At 41.6% G+C, this 21,781-nt stretch overlaps 1 protein-coding gene across 1 annotated transcript in view; it reads right to left on the minus strand.

The window, feature by feature from the left end:
* Window positions 1–9,161: 9,161 nt before the first annotated feature.
* Window positions 9,162–21,781, minus strand: part of dpf1 (double PHD fingers 1) — a gene marked incomplete at both ends in the record, with an annotated part of 49,580 nt that continues 36,960 nt past the window's right edge. Inside the window, 4 exon segments of the mRNA XM_080509629.1 lie at window positions 9,162–9,232; window positions 10,462–10,543; window positions 11,650–11,762; window positions 15,358–15,477. Of these exon segments, the coding sequence (XP_080365755.1) occupies window positions 9,162–9,232; window positions 10,462–10,543; window positions 11,650–11,762; window positions 15,358–15,477 (386 nt within the window).

A 21,781-nucleotide genomic window follows, 5' to 3' on the forward strand; every position in this document is an offset into this window, starting at 1 on the left:
AGCTGGATTGATTGAGGACTAATCATCTACAATCAATCACCTTTTAATCACCTTTTAACTGCTTATTTCATGCAGTTGTGTGTTCTTACACATATAGTTTGACAATTTAACATGATGTCTCCACAGGCTGAAATTTTGGCTGGTGTTTATTGAAGTGTGGTTTTTACATTGTTTGGGCTGGAAACATTGAGTCATATCTGGCAACCCTGCTTGTAGCATCAGAACCCGGAGTCTCTGCGGTGGAAAGGGGCGGCATCTGGAGGCAGCAGCAGCTGGGACATCGGGGCGGAAAATCTCATCGCACTTGGACGTCCTTATAACATGCACGTGAGTAAGGACGGTACGAGAGCAGCAAGTGTAAATATGGCCGCCATAGGATAACGTGGCAGTCGCACGGAGATCGTACGATCGTAAGCACCTACAGCTCACTTACGGCGTGTGTCGTGGGTTGTGTCCCTCGCTTAAATTGTAAATTGTATGACATGCTCCAGTTATTCTTACCAAAGTAAAACTTACCCCAGCTTGGTCAGTCCTGCAGTGTGATTTTTCTCCACAAGGTGATGTGTTGAGTCACTTAAATTGGCATCCATAAGAAAAGGTAACAGCAATGAATATAGATTATAACTGTGACTCAGTGGTGTTTTCAAAGTGAAAAATGTGTTAGGGATTCACCCAACTGGTCACCTAAAATGATTAAATGTTCTCCCCTCACTGGGAGGAGAAATATTTCACTGAACCCGCATGGATTGGAATGTCCGTCTAGAAAATGGAAGGTAAGAAGAAGGAGGGGAAAAAGCATATAATCACTCCATAAGATGTAATAAGAGGATTTAAATGGATTTTCGTACATGCAAACATACTTTAGATTGTGCTAAATTTTTAATGCTTTTTGAATGGTTTCCTTTATTTTTTAGACTAATCAACTCAGTTTTATTAAAGAAAGTAGTCAAATAGCAAAAACTCTTGACATCCATGAAAATGAGAGCCCAGCAATCGAGAGGCAAGAGTCAAATTCTACAGTGCCTTTTAACAAAAGCTGAATTTTCACACTTTAACACATTACAGATACCAGATCAGTAGTTTGAAAGCATTAATATTTTGGTTCATGACCACTTTTAATTTTCTTTGGGATTCTGTGATGACTGCTGCCTTGGCCAGGTGTCGCTGCCAAGACGGAACCTCATTTGATTGAAATTGAAACTTCCCCGTGTAATAACATTAAAGAGGATTCTGAAATTGTACCAAAATGGTGTATCTGACCTCTCATAGTGACTCCTTCATAGTCTGCAGTGTATTTCAGATGATGGATGGGATAGCCACAAGATGACACAACGAACGTTTCAGAGGTTTGAAACCCTCATCTGATTTTCCTCCATTCATCCATCCATCCATCCATATCATGCAATGCAAACTCTCATCGTCTCAATCTGCTATTTTTGTACTTTTAGGCTTGACTCTGATCAACAATATTGCCTCAGATTGCTTTGCATTTTATTCAAAATGTGAAAGCCAACATTGTTGAAACTGAAAATCAACGACTGAGGATGAACGTAAGGCTTCTGAAAATGGGCAAAGAGGTATTATATCTGATGTATTTTCATCTGTTGCCCAGTAAAATAAGGAGCGTAAATCTGTGCGAATACCTGTAATGTAGAGACAAGAGCGAGCATCTCTTTATATCTAAAATGTCATGTTGAGGTCATCAGAAACAGGTGCAGTGACTTTTCTTTGTCATTCAGAGCTCCTGGTATATATAGGATATTTTCCTTATTTATTTAATTATTTGCATTAGTTGCTTCTCTACTGATTGTACATTTCATGGGTCATAATATTTGCATTACATAGAATTGAATATAAGGTTTAAGGTGGTCAACACTTCACATCATTTAGGTTTATGCTATACAATCATGTGGCCACCACAAGTTAAAAGCAGGGATTGTTGCCAAAAAAATTTTGCTCTGAAGATTTAATATGTTTGCGACAAAAACGAAGATTGAGATGTTTCAATGCGAAATCACACCGTGAATATACTTTGCACCAAGTTTTGATATTCAGTAAAGAGTTAAGATTACAGTGTGACTTGTACTGGTGTAAAGTTACTTCAATAAAATACTCATACATACTCATAAGTATTCCAAATCATAACTTCTAGTCCTGCTTACCTGTGTAGCTTTCGGTATATTTAAGCCAAAATATTGAGCTTTGTGATCTCTCACAGCGCAAGACAAAACTGATCAGGTCGCTTTTTATATACAGGTATGGTGTTGTCCGAGATATTGGAGTTCACATTGTAGTTTGAGGAGGGGGGGGGCAGGGTGAAGTCGTTCCAGCAACAAAACTGACTGCAGTGCTGCTGAGGAGGCAAAAAGGTGAGACTGCATCTTTCCACGCTCTTGCCTCTCTGTCTGCTCCAAGGACAGATGGCCAGACACACGTCTCAGCCCAGACACAAGAAGGGAAGAGAGGAATTCAATCACACACACCACAGATACCCCTCTCCACCCCCACCCAAGCCCCCCACCCCCCCTTCAGCCTCATTTCTCAATATCTTTCCCCCCTCTCTCTCCAAATCCTCCCCCACTCTCCCTTTATCATTTTCTCTCGTTCTTTTTTTTCTTCATCTTTTTAAGTCGCTTCATTTCAGATGCATTCATACATTTCCAATATCTTTATGTATGAGTCTGTCTCCCTCCCGCACGCCTCACCTCTGCTCACCCCTCTCATCTCCTCTCTCTCTCTCACTCTTTGCTATCTCTCACTCTCATTCTCACCTCTTTCCAGACCTCCCTCTGCCTCTCTTCCTCACTCGCTCCTTCCCCATCTTTCCTCCTTCCTTTCCTCCTTCCATCCCATTACTGTAATCCATCACTCTTCCATCAGCTACCATGCAAACAGGCCTCCTGGTTACCATGGCAACCACCTCCGGCCCGGCAGTGCGCAGCCCCTCTCCGATTGGCTGGCAGGGCCGAGGCAGTCTCAGTCTGTCTGGGAGATGTGGTAATTGGCTGGGAAGTCACACACACATACACACGCACGCACGCACACACACACAGACACACACGCACACGCACACACAGAGCAGTACAGTATCCCTACAGTGACATACAGTATACACACACACACACACACACATTTTTACTTACTGTGGGCCTAAAAAATATACATACACACATTCTACTGGGTATTACACACACACACACACACACACACACACACACACACACACACACACACACACTGTAAACACCCTCAGAGATATGAAAGGGAGACTGGGGTCAGAGTAATGAAGCTCATAAGAAGATGAGGGCTGTAGGCTGTGTGTGTATGTGAGTATGTGTGAGCGTGTGTGTGTGTGTGTGTGCATGTATGTGTGCACACGTATGAATGTGTGTGTGTGGGGCACACAGGCGTTTTCTGTGTGGGTTTCTGTATGCACAGGATGGCTGGGGTTTTTTGTTTTTTTTGGTGGTGGTGGGGGGGGGGGGGGGGGGGGGGTGCAGGATTTTGGATAAGGTTGGAGCTCTGCCAGAGGATGGATGGAGGAATTGGTTTTTTTGGAGCATATTGTTAAAAATACCTATATTCCCCCAAGGAACCAAGTGTGCACTAGTTTTCTGTCTTCTGGAAGGAAGCAGGGAAGGAAAAAAATGGAACTGTTGATCGGCTTGACTTCACCCTATACCGCTGCTGCTCAGCCAGGTCTGGCCGACACAGCAGCTATGATGAATGTCTCATCTCCAGAAATACATCACAAATAGCAAAACTGTATACCTGCCCTGAATAGCAAAGTGTATTCTTTCCTGCAGTGCTGCTTGAAAACAATTGTGGGTGACAATGGGGCTCTTTTGTCCCCCTATTTCCCAGTTTTTCATGCCAGCTTTAAAGGCAAAACAATGGCATTTCTTAATCTTTTGTCAATTCATTGTCAGTTTTCGAGCACATGAATAGGTTAAAATGTATTTAGATTGTGCTGCACAAATAGGGGTTTGACTAAGTATGTTTTAGCTGAAAGGTACTCGGTTTAAATTGGAAATGGTAATTAGGTTTTCTGGACTTTAACGCTGGCTTTGAGTGCGCTGCTTTGTTAGATTGTAATCTGCACAGTGAGAAGAGAAAATAAATGGCCTCGTCTACAATCCCGTCTACCATCCCGCAATATATGACTGCATGAGAGAAAAGGACGGTGTGGACTAGTCATCCCCACCTGAGAGGGAGAAACATGCTCAACTGACTTGTGAGCCGCCCTAGTTGGCAACGATTCAGACAAACAGACGAGCACACAGACAGACCGACTGCTGTCCAAAAACACACACAAATATTCAGTGATTTACACCACGAGAACTAGAAATAATGTACGAGCACACACTCACACAAACACATAATGACAACGCCAAAGGTAGAGCTCATTTTTCAATCTCATCTTTTTTTAATGGAAAAAAAATGAGTCGAGGGAAGAGAGAAAAAACCAGGTAAATTGAGAAAGCCGAATGAATTCACAGAGAATGACTGACAGCAGTGATGACAGCAATGCGGTCACAGTCCACATTTCAAAGCATTCCCAGGTACCAGACAGAGAAGGAGGAGAAGGAGAGGGAGGGGGCGCTAAAAAAATGTCCAAAAAAGATTTCATCTCCCTCCCGAGGTAAAAAATACAAATGAAAAACGTCATCCCCGTACAGTCACTTACAACAGATAATCACATTGAAAATAAAAATAAAATGCAAAGATTCAAAATTATTTAAAAAAAATAAATTAAAAAAGTGCAGATCGCACTCACGCCCACACATACTTACAATTAGAGTCTTGTCTTTTTTTTTGGGGGGGGGGGGGGTCGGGAAGGGAGGGAAAGTGCAAGCAAGATCACAGAACGACAATTTACAAGAAAGGCCGAATTCTCAGCCTCTCTGACTGAGCCGCCGCTTCAACAGCCAAAACACTGGGGGGGTGTTTCGGTAATGGCATGGACTACGGGCCTCGAGGTTCCCGGTGTGGCCAACCTTCACCTCAGTTTGTTTCATCCATTTTGTACAAAGGGAAGGCTCCAGATTCATTTAATATTCACACGTGTATCCCCCCCACCCCACCCCACCCCACCCAAGCCATGGCTCCCCCACCCTCCCCCCAGATAGTACAATCAAAATTAGTTTTGACTCCACCAAGCTTCTCCTATTAAGTGCCAGCAAAGCTCCCAGTATAAAGGCTTTTCAGTCACCATTGACATCATCATCATCATCATCATCATCATCATCATAGTCCATCCAGATCACAAACACTTCGTAATATAACAATCACCATTAAACATTTTCACTTCACCTCAAACTATTTGCACACTTCAAGTCGGTACATTAGCTCTGATTGGATCATGAAAATAAAGGATTTTTGATTGGATACCACCGTTTTTCTGTTGGCAAATACAACATTAAAGGAAAAACCCCATGAAATGAAAACGCACAATCCAGGTGCCCCGTGTGAAACGTGTACACTCAAGTACAACTTTGCTGTGATCTGGACTCAACATTACAATCCTGCAGCAGTGATGTGCCATGCAACTGGTTCCACTGAGAAAAAAAGAAGAAAAAAAAGATTCACATCATTTTGGTTTTTTGACCTTGCAGTACTCATAATTGGTTACACACACATAGACTAAAACATACATACACATACACACACATACTGAGGCGTAAACACACTTAAAGAGCAAATGCAGCCACACTGTGCAAAATGTGAAAAAAACAAACAAACACAATTTACAAAACTAAACAAGGAATCAAACAGAAATGTGAGTCAAAGGTTATTTTTTTTTGTCATTATTTAAAAAAGCAGTAGTAACGATATCAAAATATGAGTTCAGAAACATTTCCGGTGTCATTTGTGCAACAGTAGCTACACTGAATCCGGGGTAACACAGTATTTGCACCTATCCTTCCGCATCAGATGGCAAAAGCCGCTTAAGCTTAATTCTTACAGGCCACCTGATTGCAACAATTTCCCTTTCAAGAGACAAGATGCAGCATTTGAATGAAACGTCATTCAAACCAAAGTGATAGGAATCTGTTCCCAATGTTTCATACATTAATGTGCACAAAAGGCTGACGTTGCAGTTTCCAGTTGCCATCAGTTGAATCCCATATTCACAGCAATTGTCTCCAAGCTTAAAGCTCACAGATCAATATGGCAAAACCTTCTAAAACCACCAAGGCTCCGTTTACGCAACGTTTTCAAGTGAATGTGGAAAACTTTTGTTGCTTTTTGGGTGCCTATTTACACGACAACGATGCTCAGAGCCATTGCAAATGCAACTTTTTGAAAATGAAGTTCAGTATTGAAGTGCAGCGTGTTGTTCTCTTGTGCATGTGTGTGGTTTTGTCACAAAAACAATCAACAGCACTACCAGTAGCCCTACATGAAAACAATAAAGTTTCTGACATTTTGTTGTTTTTAAAAACTGTGTAAATGTGAAACTTTTCCAAAACGAAAACACAAAATCGACGTGTTTTCACTTGCTGTCGTGTAATCGGGGCGTTAGAATCACGTGAATCGCCGCTTCAGCTATTGCTCAGCATTCGCATTAAGGTTGCATTGAAAAAAAATCCAGTTCGACCAGTTGAGGATGACATAATGGACCTATTTCATAGAAAACTTTTAAATTCTTCGGCACAAAAATGCATCCTGGCTGGCATATTAATCACATTATGATAAACTCAGGCTCAAACATTCATACTGAACCACCAGCTAGTAGAAACTCCTTCACTTGGGTCGGCTCCTGCAGGGAAGGACACAGAAGGTGATTTGTGTCCTGCGAAATTCGTCTTGCCACTTTACTTTGACCTATAACCATTGTTAATTTGTTTACTCTTAAATCTTTGGGCCTCTTACCAAACTCGGAGTTATGAAAAGCTCCGAGTTTTATATCAAACGGACATAAAATAGTTTTTTTAAGTTCCATATTTTGGTGATGTGACTGTTTATCTCTTATGAGACAGTGGATTAAGTTACACGAGTGGTTTAGTGTATGATTAAAATCACCCTTCAAGGTGTATTTGATCTTTAAAGGGCAATTGGAAGGAGGATTGCTTTCAGCTAGTAACAAAGAGCTTAGCATATCTGCTAACATGTAATCAATGACCCCTGACGTTGTGCTATGGTGATATTTAAACTGGGATTTGATCTCTTACATGTGCTGAAGATGCGTAAAGTACGCACATGGGAACTACTCTATCCAAGAAATGTGTGATGTAAATAAGGTGTGTTACGATGTAGCTTGTAAATTGAGTTGAATTTGGTGGAGGGCATACCTCTCTTCAAGACAAATGTCAAAAATTCATATATTTTCCAGGGAATCGGGAAGCGAAAGCCACCAGAACGTTAGCTCAGCCTAAGCTTGTCGACTTGAAACTGTCTTCAGTCGAAGTGATCGCTCTAACCGCGCCTCTAAAGCTCAAAGGTTAACGCAGATATTAAAAGAAGGGGGGGGTGGCCTAACTCACATTTTATGTTTTTCACAATCGATTTATGCCAAATCATTTCATTGCTGGACACAATGACGTCCTGCCATCTCCGCCAAGAAATAGTCTGGCGCATAACTCCCCGCCATGAAACTTTCTCAAGCTATTTCTTGTCTTCATCAAACATTTCAGTGCCAAGACTGGACTCACGTCTGCCAGAATGCCCAAACAGGAAAATGCTGACTTTCCTTACATTCACGTAACTTCCCTGCCGCTCAATGCAACTCAGATCTACACACACACACACACACACAGACACACACACACACACACACACACACACACACACACACACACACACACACACACACACACACACACACACACACACACACACACACACACACACACACACACACACACAGACACAGACTTTAAACCATTCGCAGTTTGGCCCAAAAAGTTTTATATCACAAACACATTATTGCGGATTAAGTGTGCTTTCTTCTCAATTTCATTTAAAAGTGTTTTTTTTTCTCCAAACAATTGCACAACATGCAAATGAAAACACATAAAAAAAAAATAAAAAAAAGGGAATAATAAAAAATAAAATATCTGAATTGTCCACACCTCAATCCTACATTCTTAACACACAGATAGTACACACCAAGCACCAGGAGCGTTTCAGTCTCGCATTGGCTTCACAGTCATTGATTTGTAAAGGAAATTATGAGTAACGGTCAGGTAAAGGATTTGTGAAAGATGCTAAGTCTAAATTGTTGTTTTGTTTATTTTTTTAATACACTGATAGCTGATTGGAGGGGGAAAAAATCCTTCTCTCCTCTCGTCCAAGGAAACGGTCAGTGTCAATCCCAAAATGCATCAGTAATCTGTGGAAACTCCACACAAGGAGAAAGGACCCGGTGAAGTCCAAGACGGCCTGCGATCCTGACCAGACGCTCCTCGTTTTTCCATTGAGGGGAGATTTCTATGAGCGCATAGGAGTGTTCAGTCAGAAATTCTGTACAATCCTCTCTCCCCTGCTGAAGACTGCAGTCAAATAAAGGAGCAGAGTTCAACGTCCAAACTCTGCCATAAAGCAGTAAAGGACATAGGGAGGGAATGAGAATTTTGGTTGCGGTGTCTATTTCACAGTTGGCTTGCGCTGAAACATACTGCTCCATGGTTTTCCAGGGTCTTCCATGCCCTGTCCTCTGCCCAACACCTATCCATCTTATTAATTCTCACTCACTACTTGACTGAGTTGCAGCTGAAGATCATTAGGGCTCATCGGAGGGCCCTTATGAGGGTTCCTGTGGAGTAGTATGCCTCAGAAGTGTCCTTGGCAGGCTGGAGTGTGTGTCTTGCTAGCAAAGTTATTGCCAGCTGATGAATTCCTCAGTTGAGACAGAGCTGGAATGTAAGGAGGAGGAGGAGGAAGGAGGAGGAGGAGGAAGGAGGAGGAGGAGCAGCTCAGGTCAAACACAACGGGGAGTTTAAGTGACAAAAAATTATGAAGGTTGGCTCGCCGCTGGAGAGACATTGGAGAAAGGGTGCAGCAAGGGTACTGTGGGCTCAGTCGTGTCAAAGGTCACAGGGACAAATTGGAGGGGGGGAGGAGGGGGGGGGGGACACCGAGGCACAAAGAGGGGGCGGTGGAGAGATGGTCTGGGAGGAGATGAAGGGCCACGAGGAAACGAGGCGCAGCTCCGGAGATTAAGTGAGGGTGATGTAGGCTGAGGCCTTCTCCTTCAGTTGTCTCAGACACAGATGACAGCTCCAACTCCCTGTACAACACACACACACGCACACACACACACACACACACACACACACACACACACACACACACACACACACACACACACACACACGCACACACACACGGAACACATCATGGATCGGAAGTTCAATCACTGCTATTGTAAAGCCTTGTGGATTAATCCCTCATTTCACACAGAGCGTTAAGTAACACTGTAAATTAAAGCCCCATGTTAAAGCGCCACATGCTGTGCCTATGGTTTGTGGATGCCGGGGATTTGACAACTAGTTTGGATTTTGGCACAGGATTTGTGACATTAATTAAACATCAACTTGAGACAGATGCTAAAATGTACCTCTCAACCTTAATACTTCAAAGTGAGTGTGGATCTTGCCTAAAGGTGTTTTTTGTGAGCAAAAAGCATGCTGCAGAAAGTCTTTTTTTAAACAAGATATATGTTTCACTACTGGTGTGACAGGATCTGTGAGAACGCCGACCAGAAATAACCGGCTACTTCCGGGGAAAAAAAAGAAAAAATGTTTCTTGTAAAGGAAAAAGCATTACATGTGTGGGCAAAGCTTGACACTGTTAGTGAGTGTTGAACACAAGTGGCACCGCTTACTGTATGTTCAGCCAAGTGACACTTTTGCCATGGAAACAGATTATCGTTCTACTACTCATTTCCATGACAACCCTGTCAAACACCCCGAGGCAGCCATCTTATATGGCAAATGACAGATTTAAATGGATGTACCTGCTCCATTTGTGCGACCACGAGCTCCACATCTTTCAGCCTGGTGCGTTCAGATTAGAATGCTTCAACATAGAGCTGCATGGACCTGGGGGCTGCGACATTTTTATTTTTTTTTTTACCCAAAACAAACTCGAGCGGGGGGGGGGGGGGACAAAAACATCTGACCGCTGGTTTCACTCTCCTCACTGTGTCTCTCCCCCACCTACAGTACAGATGGTTACATAAGTCTGCACTGACACCAAAAACGCTCTCAGATGAGTTGTTACTGTGTGTGTTGTGCAAGCGGACTAAATGCATGTCTGAGCTTATGAGGACTCCTCATTCTCTGATCTCACTCTGCAATTCAATTAAAAACGAGGACTGATGAGGATCCCATCTAAAGATAAAGTCACCAGACAAACACAGAGTCTCCCAAGTAAAATGTCCATTTAAGATTGTGTTGATGGAAAACGTTGGCTGTTCGCTCTGCGAAGAATTACATGGTGGCAAAACACACGTACCCTCCGGTGGTTCAGACATGGGGGGGCTCAGGCAGTACATGTGGTAGCCTCTGTCACAATCGTCGCAGAACAGCAGCTGGTCCTGAAACAGAAGAGCGTCGCGCATGTTATTGTTACAGATACAGGCCTGTAATCGAAACCCGACACAACAACAAAAAGTCACGAGTGAGGTGATTTAAAGTATTGATCTGTACGCACGTTAAATAAGAGGCTAGGGGCGCGTCACGATTCTGCTGTGGTTGAATACTATGAATACTGAGTTACATTCTCAGAAAGGTCTCATAGAAAGGTTTAGGTAGACTGCATTGAAAATCAGCATTACAGTGTCAGTCTGTTAAATAGGTTGTTGATATTTCTGTCTTTGGATGTCTTTCTTGGATTTAAACCCGTTCCATCCCAGTTGTCTTCTTGAAAACAGCATTTATATAATTTAAATGTGATCAAATTGGAAATCCAGAACTGAAATGTGTGAATGCCGCAGGAATGAGTTATCTAATCCTTAGATAAAAGTGAATAAAGTAGAAGTTAGCAGAACCAGGTTAGCTTTTTAGTTCCTGTTCAAAGCTTTTTTTTAAGTTTTTGAATTAAACTTGGAATAGAATGTGTGTCTGAAAGATGCACAATACAGCCTCACATTTTATTATTACAAGAAACTACACATTGGCTGATCATTTAATCATGATCGTTAACCATTTATGCATCTAAAAAAAAAAGTAATAATAAAGAAAAGGCCAAACAACTCTTTTATGTAAATTAACACTTTCCAAAGCTATTCTAATGCAACCTATACAACTTAAAGGTTTGTCAGGTTGTAGTATTTTAGAGGGCATGGTAAGAGAAAACAGGTTAACGTGCTAAATAAAGACAAGTTTCTTAGCAACAGTGAGACTAAACACATAGTCTTTTAATTGTTTTTTAATCCTGACGTAACAGCAACACAGATTCTGGATATTGTTATATTTGTTTTGTTGGTCAAACACTTTGAACTCTCGCAAAAAAACGGCAAAAGCATGAAATCCACGTAGATCGTGGTGACAATTAGTTTTACACTGGTCACCCCTGCCGCACTCCGTCCGTCTTGCACAGTACATCAGTTGAGTGCGTGTGTGTGTGCGCGCGTGTGTGCGTATTTGTGTGTGCAGCCACATGTGTTGAAGGGTTAACATGTAGTAGAAAGTGAGTGCCTACGTCGTTCTCAGAGGTGCCGCACAGGCTGCAGGATTTGCACTCGATGCACTGCCAGCGATAAGTCCTCACCGCAGCCGTCATGTTCACTGTGAACTGCAGACAGGACGGGTGGCCTGGGTGCACACACACATACGCACACACACACACACACACACACACACACACACACACACACACACACACACACACACACACACACACACACACACACACACACACACACACACACACACAGACACAGACACAGACACAGACACAGACACAGACACACACACACACACACACACACACATGCAAACACCCACACACAAACACACAAGCACATGGCCACTCATTTTTGTTTTGTGTGTGTTTGTGTTTCTCTTTGCTATAGCTGTCTGTGTCATTCATCATCCAATTATTTTTATCCATCTATCAATCTGCTTGGTTCTTGTGGTTTCTGAAGGTCTAAAGGTCTGAAAGCTTTTTCCAAAGTAGAATTTAAGGGGGGGATTATAATATTTGACAGCAATAATGTACATTTATGGAAAACTTCTCGGCCAAGTGTTCATTTTGTCTCAAAAACTGTCAAAAAATAACTCAAATTCACTTGATAGTGCTGCCAGTTATTGACAAAAAATCCAGTTTTTCTTCAATCCAGCTCTGCCGCATTTCAAATACAATTATTTGTTTTAGTTTTCCCTGTTACTTGCTTACAACTGTAAAGGATTTATTACGTCAGCCTCGCTCCCTGGCCTTTATCTGTCTACTCTGTGACAGGACCATACCAGTGTTTTGCATGCATTAGCCCATTAACTACAAATCACATAGATCTTTTTTTTAATTCTCTTCTTTTATTTTTCAAAAAATGAACATGTGGGAGGGGAAAAAAAAGAATATTTATGTAAATACAGTACATGCAATCAAATAAGTACACACCACATACACTGTAATGTATGACCAGAAGGTACAAACACATCCCATACCAAAGCTTTGGATGGAAAAAAAAATAAATAAAAATTATACAACCATTGTAAAAACAAATAAAAGAAATACTGCTTGCAATTCACAACCAAAAGACACACTAATGGTAAAAACAGTCTCTCACAAACTCTTGTATTGTCCTTGTACAATGGGATACACTTGCGAAGGAAGAATCAGACAAGTTTTATGAAATCACACTTGGCAGATGCACAAGCAGCTAAAACTGTAAAGTGTGCAGCACATAACACTCTCAACAATCGTGTGTTGTTTTTTTTTTGGCCAGACGAGAAGGTCAAACCAAGATGGATCATTCACATGTCAGTGCCAATAAATCTGCCTGTATTAACTACAAGGAAGAGATTTGTGTTGAGTGAAAATGAACACATTAAATGTATTTTTTCTTATCCCACTGTACCAGTGCATGTGTACACAAGATGCCACAACCAAATACATTGATTTGTTGTTTCTGGTTATCTCACTTTCACTCCCAACCTGAGGTTTTCTTCCAAGATTGAGTTCTTTTCCCCCAATTATGTTTACTCTTCATTATACCTCATAAGAAAATCCATTATTTATTATGCTTGTCATTATTGATTGGATCCTTTGACAAGTGAATTCAGCTTGTAGAAATGCAAACAACTTCCTGTTTATATGTGTTGGTAAATATGTGCAAAGTCTCTTAGAACAATTTACATTACAGACAGTTTCCCAGAGGACATAACAATGTGTTTTGTTTTGTTCTGAAGGTTTTTTTTATTTTCAGACAGCCATTGTTTGCCATTCATTTCCATCAGTTTTCAACTTGCAACGACTTCATCAAGAGTTATCACATCACAATGAATATCATTACACATTTTAAATTACTTTTTTTTTTTTTTTTGCCAAAAGTTGCATTAACGTCGCTCAGTAATGTAGTTTCAGACAGTAGATTAAATTAAAACTACCCAAAAGTAAAGCCAACATAAATGTAACTGCCCCACTTGGCTGGTTGCAGTATAGACAATGATACAATTCCCTCCCTTGTCACTACACAAAGAACCGGAGCCAAAGTTAAAAGCGCCAAGCACACATTTAGTATAATATGGTCCAAAAACGATGCTGTATACATTGAGCCATTTGCTGACAGAGAGACAATTGAGACAACAAAAACTGTGCCGAAAAAGATTGATGAACATGTAGTTTTTATCATTCTGATACAGTGATTAACACAACAGCCCAAGAATATACTGAGGAAATTTTCCACTCAAATGTCAACCTCACATGTGCCCTATTTTTGTGAAAATTCATAAAGTCCCAGAACGAATGTGTTTGTACTCTCAGTTCAGATAAGATTTAGTTTGATCATTCTTTTGGTCTTATAAAATAGGGGTGCAACATTGTTGATGTAAGTCAGAGGTTCCCATTCTTTTTCTTTTTAACCCCCTGAATGGCTCTACAAAATGCTGCACGCCCCTTTATGATGTCTGAAGTTCTAAAAGATTGCAGTGAAGCCAACGCTAGCATAGAACAGCTACTGTCGCCAACAGACAAAAACCGAATGGCTTGAATGTAAAAGCAATGGGCAGTTTCTATATTCGCACAAGTATTGTGAGTAATGAAATGATTTGCAATGAATACTCAAACAGAAGTTGATAGATGTAAAAGTAGATGTTGTTAATTTCTTATTAACATCTGTTAAAGGTGCTCTTTCTCTTGCCTCTAATTTATTCTATTTGTGACCAAGTGGTCGTGCATCCAGGGCAATATGGCGCCATCTGATTGGTCCAATATTATAACAGAGCAACTTACAATAAAAAAAAGAAAATAGTTGGACCAAATTTATTAAATTGCTTCAATTGGTAACATCTAAATGAATCAAGTCAAGGTGATTTATTTAGATTTTACCAATTGAAGCAATTCAGTTAAGATGGTCCAACTATTTTTGGTCTCTTGCAATACGTACTGTACATATTTCCCATCTTCAGGTCACTCAAAAAGGAAATTTGCTATATATTGTACAGCCACAGTAGGTTCCTTCGTCAGTCGTCCTGTAGATTTCTCTGACATGTGCAAATCTAATTTTGAACCGACACTACCCAGATATCTGAAGCCCACCAAAGAGAGTTACCGATCCCCAGGTTGGGACCCATGGATGGACGTCGTTTTACATGATTTAGTTATATCTGATTGAGATACTGCAGCTCCTGCCCTGAATATTGTTCAGGTTAGAACACATGGCAACAGCAAAGTGACAACACTCATATTTGGTTTAACTTTGGTGCATTTCTCTTCATATTAGATATGAGAAAGAAAAGGCACACATAATATGCCTCTTTCAATTTTTTTTTTCTCACTAGAACGTCTCAACTGATACGCAGTTCAAAGTCCAGACATCAGTTGTACTGTTAATTATAATTTTTTGGGTTTTTCTTCATGTGCATATTTGTGGTGCATGTTCACTGATTCTCAGCATTTGAAGGTTTTGGGGAATCACTGTGGTCTCTGCAAGTTGATTTTCAGACTGAAGTGTAATCAAGACAACCAATGGCCGCCTTGAATAAACCTCAACGTTACATCAAAGGACTAATAATACACTGTACAAAGATTTGTATTAAGATGGGCTGAAACAGAAACGCTGGTATGGTCCATCCAATTTACACTCTTCGAAGAAAACTTGCGTTTCCTTATAAAAAAAACATTCCAGAAATGTGCATCAACAGAGCACTGCCTTCCTCCGGCCAATCACCCCCTTCAGCGGTGCCCTACCTGAGCGTCCACAGTCCGCACAGGAGATAAGGTCTTCAGGACAGCCCGTCTTCTTTGAGCCCCCGAGGCAGAAATCGCAGTAGCCATTTGCAATGACGGAGCCGTCTGGTGCTTTCTTGGCTGTGAGGAGAAAAGACAAAAACAAAGAGGTAAGAACGTGTGTGACTTTACGTGTGTGACTTTACCTTTCTCCCAAGTGGACTCTTGGGAGAAAGGGGTGAAGAGTAGAGTGTAAACTCATAAGTCAGACTTATGAAACGTTGCCCTGGAGTGAAGAAGCCACAACAGTGAGACAGATTGAAGAGTGAAAGACTATAAAAGTCCCCGGAAGATCAACAAGGCAGCCATCACAGAGATGTGCTGAGGAGTGCATCGACAGCGAGCTGGTGATTAGAGATAAAATGTTGGGATATGAAGAAAAGAAGAAAGAAGACATGCATTGTTGAATACAAGGCCACAGCTGAAGCCCGGGACTCTCCAAACCCCAGTTCACCCAGGAAGTGATGGGGGGGGGGGGGGGTAGAGGGATGTCTGCTGGGAGCCCCCAGGGTCCGGTAAATATTGTCAGGAGTGGAGAGGATGGAGGAGGAGGGAGAGGGGAAGAACTGAAGAAAGAAACAAGTAACAAGCAGTGCGTTTGCGTGCAGTGGGACGTTGCCGTACCAGACCTGCGCTCACGCTGAGCAGGAAAAGGCAAGTGCTCCGTGTGAAGCCATTTCATAATAATTATTAACAAGAGAGAAATTCCCCGCTACACTGCTGTGTAGATACGTGCAAATCTGAGCATGTGTGTGTGTGTGTGTGTGCGCGTGTGTGTTATCCACATCTACCCCCCTCCGTCTCTGTCTGTCTGTCTCACTGCCGTTGATTGCATAATCAGTTTAATGGAAGCAATCGCATAACCACCGCAGTCTACTTTGTATGTAGGCTTCCTTCTATCTCGAAGATGTAATGCAGCGGATGGCAACCCTCACAATGAGTCACCACCCGACAGGACGGAGCAAATACCAACACAATAGAAACGGATTACACAGGTACCCTCCAAACTCCTACACACACAGAAAACCATTCATCCTGCAGGAAAAGAAAGGGGAAAAAAACGATAAGTGCACAGCAGCATGCAGACAGACAATGCTTTAGGTGATGTTGTGCATGTAGGCTCACATGAGAGACAGAGAGGTCATTAATCCATCCATTTTCAGGGTGGAGTCTAGCTTTGGCCGGCAGGGGGGGAGCAGGGAGAGGGTGAATTTGATGGAATTTGATGGTGAGAATAGGGAAGGAAGAGGAGGAGGAGGAGGAGTGAGAGGGAGAGATTGGGTTTCTACTCGACAGGGTCTGGCTTTAATCCTCAGAGAAATAAAATAATAAAAAAAAAAGAGAGAGAAAGGCTCTCTCTTGATCAGGATGAGAGACAGGCAGACAGACAGAACGGGGAAGGGGAGGGAAATGATGAGCTCTACCTGCTGCTGCAGGATTCAACAGGGTTACACTGAGACAAAACCACAAGCGGGAGGCTGTTGTCTGTATTGTGTGAATTCAAACCGCATCAGACTTTGGAGCCGAGCTGCGTACTTTCACAAGTGGTGCAGTAACATTATACCAGCATCGTCTATTCTGAGGTACCGACCATCACGAGAAAACAAATGAACCATGTGTTCGTTCCCCGTGAGCATGTAAACAAGAAAATAGATCAAATAAAATAACGGATGCTCACTGATATTCACATGTTACTTTTATCCACACCAAGTCCCTCATCCTCATAATACCTAATAATCTTTCTCGCAAGTGATGATATTATGAGATTGTGCTGATGTCAGCTTTTTCAAAAGATGAAATTTAATTGAGGAGGGGAAAAAAGGAAAGAAAAGAAATTACCTGCACATTTATTAGGTGAGATGTGCAGTGAAAAGATATGTACTGGCCTATTTTCTGCCCTTTAATTAAACTCATCATTCAGGCATTGTGGTCTTTTGTGAATCGCATTGTTGCAATGATGAAGTGTTAATAAATTCTGTATACACACTAGGGAGGTAGCCGGAGATTATCAGGATATCATTAATACCAAAATATTGTCTAGCTTTCTTTAAGACTATATAAATGACATTGTCAGAATTTTAGCTGCTTCAGTGGAACAACAGTGCTTTGAGTTGGCATCTGGACACAATGACAAGTGCAAGATGTGTATATGTACAATTTTCAGGCTGTTTATGATGAATATAATGTGCCATTTAAAAGGTGCTGACTGAAATAAAATGTATCTATTGTGCATAAATATGATGCACTAACTGGGAGTAAGATGAATTTATGTCAATACCGGAGAAGTTTAAAACATCTTTTGTCGTTATTAACACATATTGTAAAAACCCTACACAAACAGCGCAGACAGAACATTTTTTCATGTCTTCTGACATTAAACTCACACGCATCAGAGTTTGGAAGAAAAGTTAGAAATGTGGAAGTTACCAAATATGGTCACTTGCTCAGTAAAGGGTGATGAAACTTTCTCCAATAGAGTTGCACTTTTTAGAGCGCGAGACAGAGAAATGTGTGTGATGCCATCAAACAGTCCCAGACCATCAATGTCTATTGCTCTTTCTTTTGTGAAATATAATCACAATATGGCAAGTAGCACATTTTTAATGTCAAGTTGCGTTTAATGCAGCTCTATTTAAACTACTGAATGTCCCTCAGAAAAAAAAATCAGTGACTTTTGATTGTTTTCAGTCAAAATAAAATGCCATTTCTTTTGAATTATGGCGACCCCTTGTGACGCCAGTGATCATGAGAGACGCAATGCAGTGAGGCATGAGACTAAATATAGATAAGACAGATTCATGGTGGAAGTCCTGACCAATGTGCACCATGTGAAACCAAAAGTAAACACTGACTTTTTAAATGTATTTAAGGATGCAACAAAAACCCACAATGGATTGAGAAGGCCCAACAGTGAACACTTCCATGCAAAAATTCAGTATGAAGGGAACCAAATTCAAATGATCATTCTCGACTAAACTTGCGTCAGTTGTTTTGTTACCAAACCAAAGAGTGACAAGAGTTACAACATGTTTGCGGTTACCATGGAAATTAAAATCTGGTTTGAACTGTTTGTTTGATAAATTGTCCTTATGAATCTGTCTAAAGGCAGTAGCTATTCAGGTAGAGTGATATTATTTGAGTAGTGACATACTGGAAGTCATTTGCACCATAAAATCTGTGCAGGATCGGTCCTGCACAGATGGTCAGAAGAAATTGATCCATCTTCTATACCACTTTATCCAAAATAGAGCTTGGCTCAATACACCCTGGAAAGGTCGCCAGTCCATCACAGAGCAAACAGAGAGAAACAGATCATCACAAACAATCACCTCTGGGCAAATCTATATGAATCACCAATAAAAAAATAAAACAAACAATTATTTGGAGTGTGAGCATGTTTTTAGATGCACGCACAGAGAGAACATGCAAACATCTCAAAGAAAGAAAGGTCCACAAGTCCAAACTCAAACCACTGCAGGAAATTTGAGGTTTGTAGGTTCCTTCACGCAGGAAGCTGCAACATTTGTGCACATGTACTGTTCGTTTTCAGTTAAACGACTGGGAAGCACATTCATAGTTTTCCTAGTACATCGTCATAAGAAATGTATCTTGTAACACACAAATTACGGTTAGACGTCAACAGGTATTTAACTTTTCATCATGCAAAGTTAATTTGTAAAAGGTCACAGCATGAGTCCTGCAATTCATAAAATGTAGGGATGCTTGACCCTTTCTCTCAGTTTGGGCTCAACAAAAGAAATCTACAGTAAAACAGACCGTTGGAACCTTCTATACTAGTTTTTGGCATCCAGGTATAATGAATTGGACCTTACTTCCTGTAGCTGTTGCTGCATCCACCCACATAGTGAAATAACAGCGTATTGCACACACAAAGGGGATCAAATTAGATTATATAAAAAATGCTAGGATACAAGATGACAATCTATACACTTACACAACAATTATATTCTTAAAGTATATTTACTTTTGAAGAAATCAACAACAGAGCCAGATGTTTACAGAGTGTAGCAGGAGGATGCATGAAGCTGAGGAGACGTATGTGGCGTGCAAGCCTGGAGCCAACGCAAACACGCTTTTGTACTTTTGTTCTGATCAAATAAATTGCTTTTATCTTTACTGCTTTTACTTGGACTTTACTGCTGCTGATTGGCCCTCGGTCTCTGGTGTGTTAACAGGCACACATGTGGATTGCCCCACATGTGGGGCACACACACACACGCACACACGCACACACACATTTAAATTTCCAGGCTTATTTGTATCTGTGCTATAGCTATGAGTGCACGTGTACCTTTGTTTGCCTTTGAATTTCTGCATGTGTGTTTGTGTGTGTATGTGTGTGTGCACACGCAGACCCTAGAGAGTGAATCAGCAGGTCCTGATGCATGCGAGTGAGTCGGGGCTGCCCGCTGGCCTGCCTGCATGGAGGAAGAAACTCCATCAATGATTAAACGCCCGCAGCCATGTTTCAGAAGCCGCCTGCAACCACTGCAACCACTGACACGCCATCGCCGGCAAAGGGAGGGAGGGGAATGGGGATAGAGAGTGGGGGGAATAAAAAGGAGTGAGCTAATGAGCAAAAATAAAAGAAATACATGGCGAGCGCAATGAAAGGAAGGGAAAGTGAAGGAAAGAAAGCAAGGAACCATCAAGCAACGCTTCCCTTTTTGCCCTCTTCCTCTCATTCACTCCCCAAAATTTTACCAGGTTCAGCCACCATTTCCACCCTCTTTTTTTTTCAAAATTCATCCACATCTCCCTCCTTTACCTGACTGCCTCCCCTCCTCCCCCCTCCTCCCCTCCGCTCCTCTTCCAATTACCAGGAGGAGTATGAGCAGAACCGCACACTTCACAGCTTTCAAGTGTTGGAGAGAGATCCTCCTGGGAATTATCCAGCAAGAGATGAATCCTCAAATGCCCCCCCCCCCCCCCCCCCCCCCCCCCTCCACCCACCCCACAGCACCCACCCTTCCCCATCCTTCCTCCCTCTCCTTATAATTTCTTTCTCCCCCGTCTCATTTTCTCTTTTCTTACTCCATGCTCCTCTTTCGCTACGTCGTGCCGTTATTTCACCTCCCAAGCTCCCTCAAGCCCTACACTTTCTCCACCACATTGTCTTTTTAACCTCTTATATTTCTTCTTTTTTTTTTGATAAATCTATTCATGATGCAGTGTTTTCAGTGTATTTAGGGTTCTGACTACAAATTCTTCAAAAAGAAAAATACTGCAAGGAGGTGTGTTTTTTTGTGTGTTGAAGTCAGGACTAATGCTGCACCAGTGCAGAATTTCTCAGAAGTAAAACCCTGGTTTCAGGTTTACTTCCAATAGTTATTTTTAACATAATTTAATTCTTGTTTGGACTATGATATTTCTTTTTTTTTTTTTTTTTAATGGACAAAGATAATCTTTCACTCTCCGACTTTGGCTATAAATGCAAATTGGAATTTGATTAACCAGGTAAGTAGGTTTAGAATTATTTGTCATCTAGAACGTCGACCTGGTCAAGAGCAAACGGCAAGAGGCAAAATCCCCTGTCGCAACTGCAGTACAACAATTGCTCTCATAAAACAACACAAGCACGTGAAGACCACACTCACACAGGAGTTTTAAGCCCTGTGAATTCGGTGCAATTAACTTTTACATAACATTTCCTGAAGAGTTATGGAAGTGTGTCTCGACTGCCCCTTCCCATTGCGTTTATACCCAATGCCAGTACGAATGCAACCGAAACAGTTGGTGGCTAAGGACCTACCCATGGTTCCACAGAGTGTCCTTCACACAGCCGGACTCATACAAGTTATATACTTGTTTCTATAACCTTCAGGCCACCACTGATGCAAGGCTATTAAAGTACAGGAGTTCAAACAAACATAACACAGAGATGTTTCTTTATTACTGTACATTTCTTCCTCTAAAGGTTTCCTTTCTTTATCTTCAGTCTGTCCTCCTCTTCCACCTCCCTCTAAGAGTCTGACATGGAACCAATGGCACTCTGAGTGCTTGATAATCTCATCCTCTGGGCAACCACAGTGGAAGCTGCTTCCATCCCAAAGCAGATAATGTTGTCCTCGCCGTGCACGCACGCACGCACGCACGCACGCACGCACACACACACGCACACACACACACACACACACACACACACACACACACACACACACACACACACACACACACACACACACACACACACAAGCATGCATGCATGTAATAAACCTACCTGTTGACTTTTCTCATTCCCACTCTACCCTCACTTTCAAAATTTCCTCATATATTTTTTTTCCTGACGGTATACCAGCTTCTTGACTTTGCATATTGAAGGAAAACATTTGCATGACATTTGCTCAAATTGATTGAACTTATT

Source organism: Blennius ocellaris (assembly GCF_963422515.1).
Source record: "Blennius ocellaris genome assembly, chromosome: 2".
Lineage (NCBI taxonomy): Eukaryota > Metazoa > Chordata > Actinopteri > Blenniiformes > Blenniidae > Blennius > Blennius ocellaris.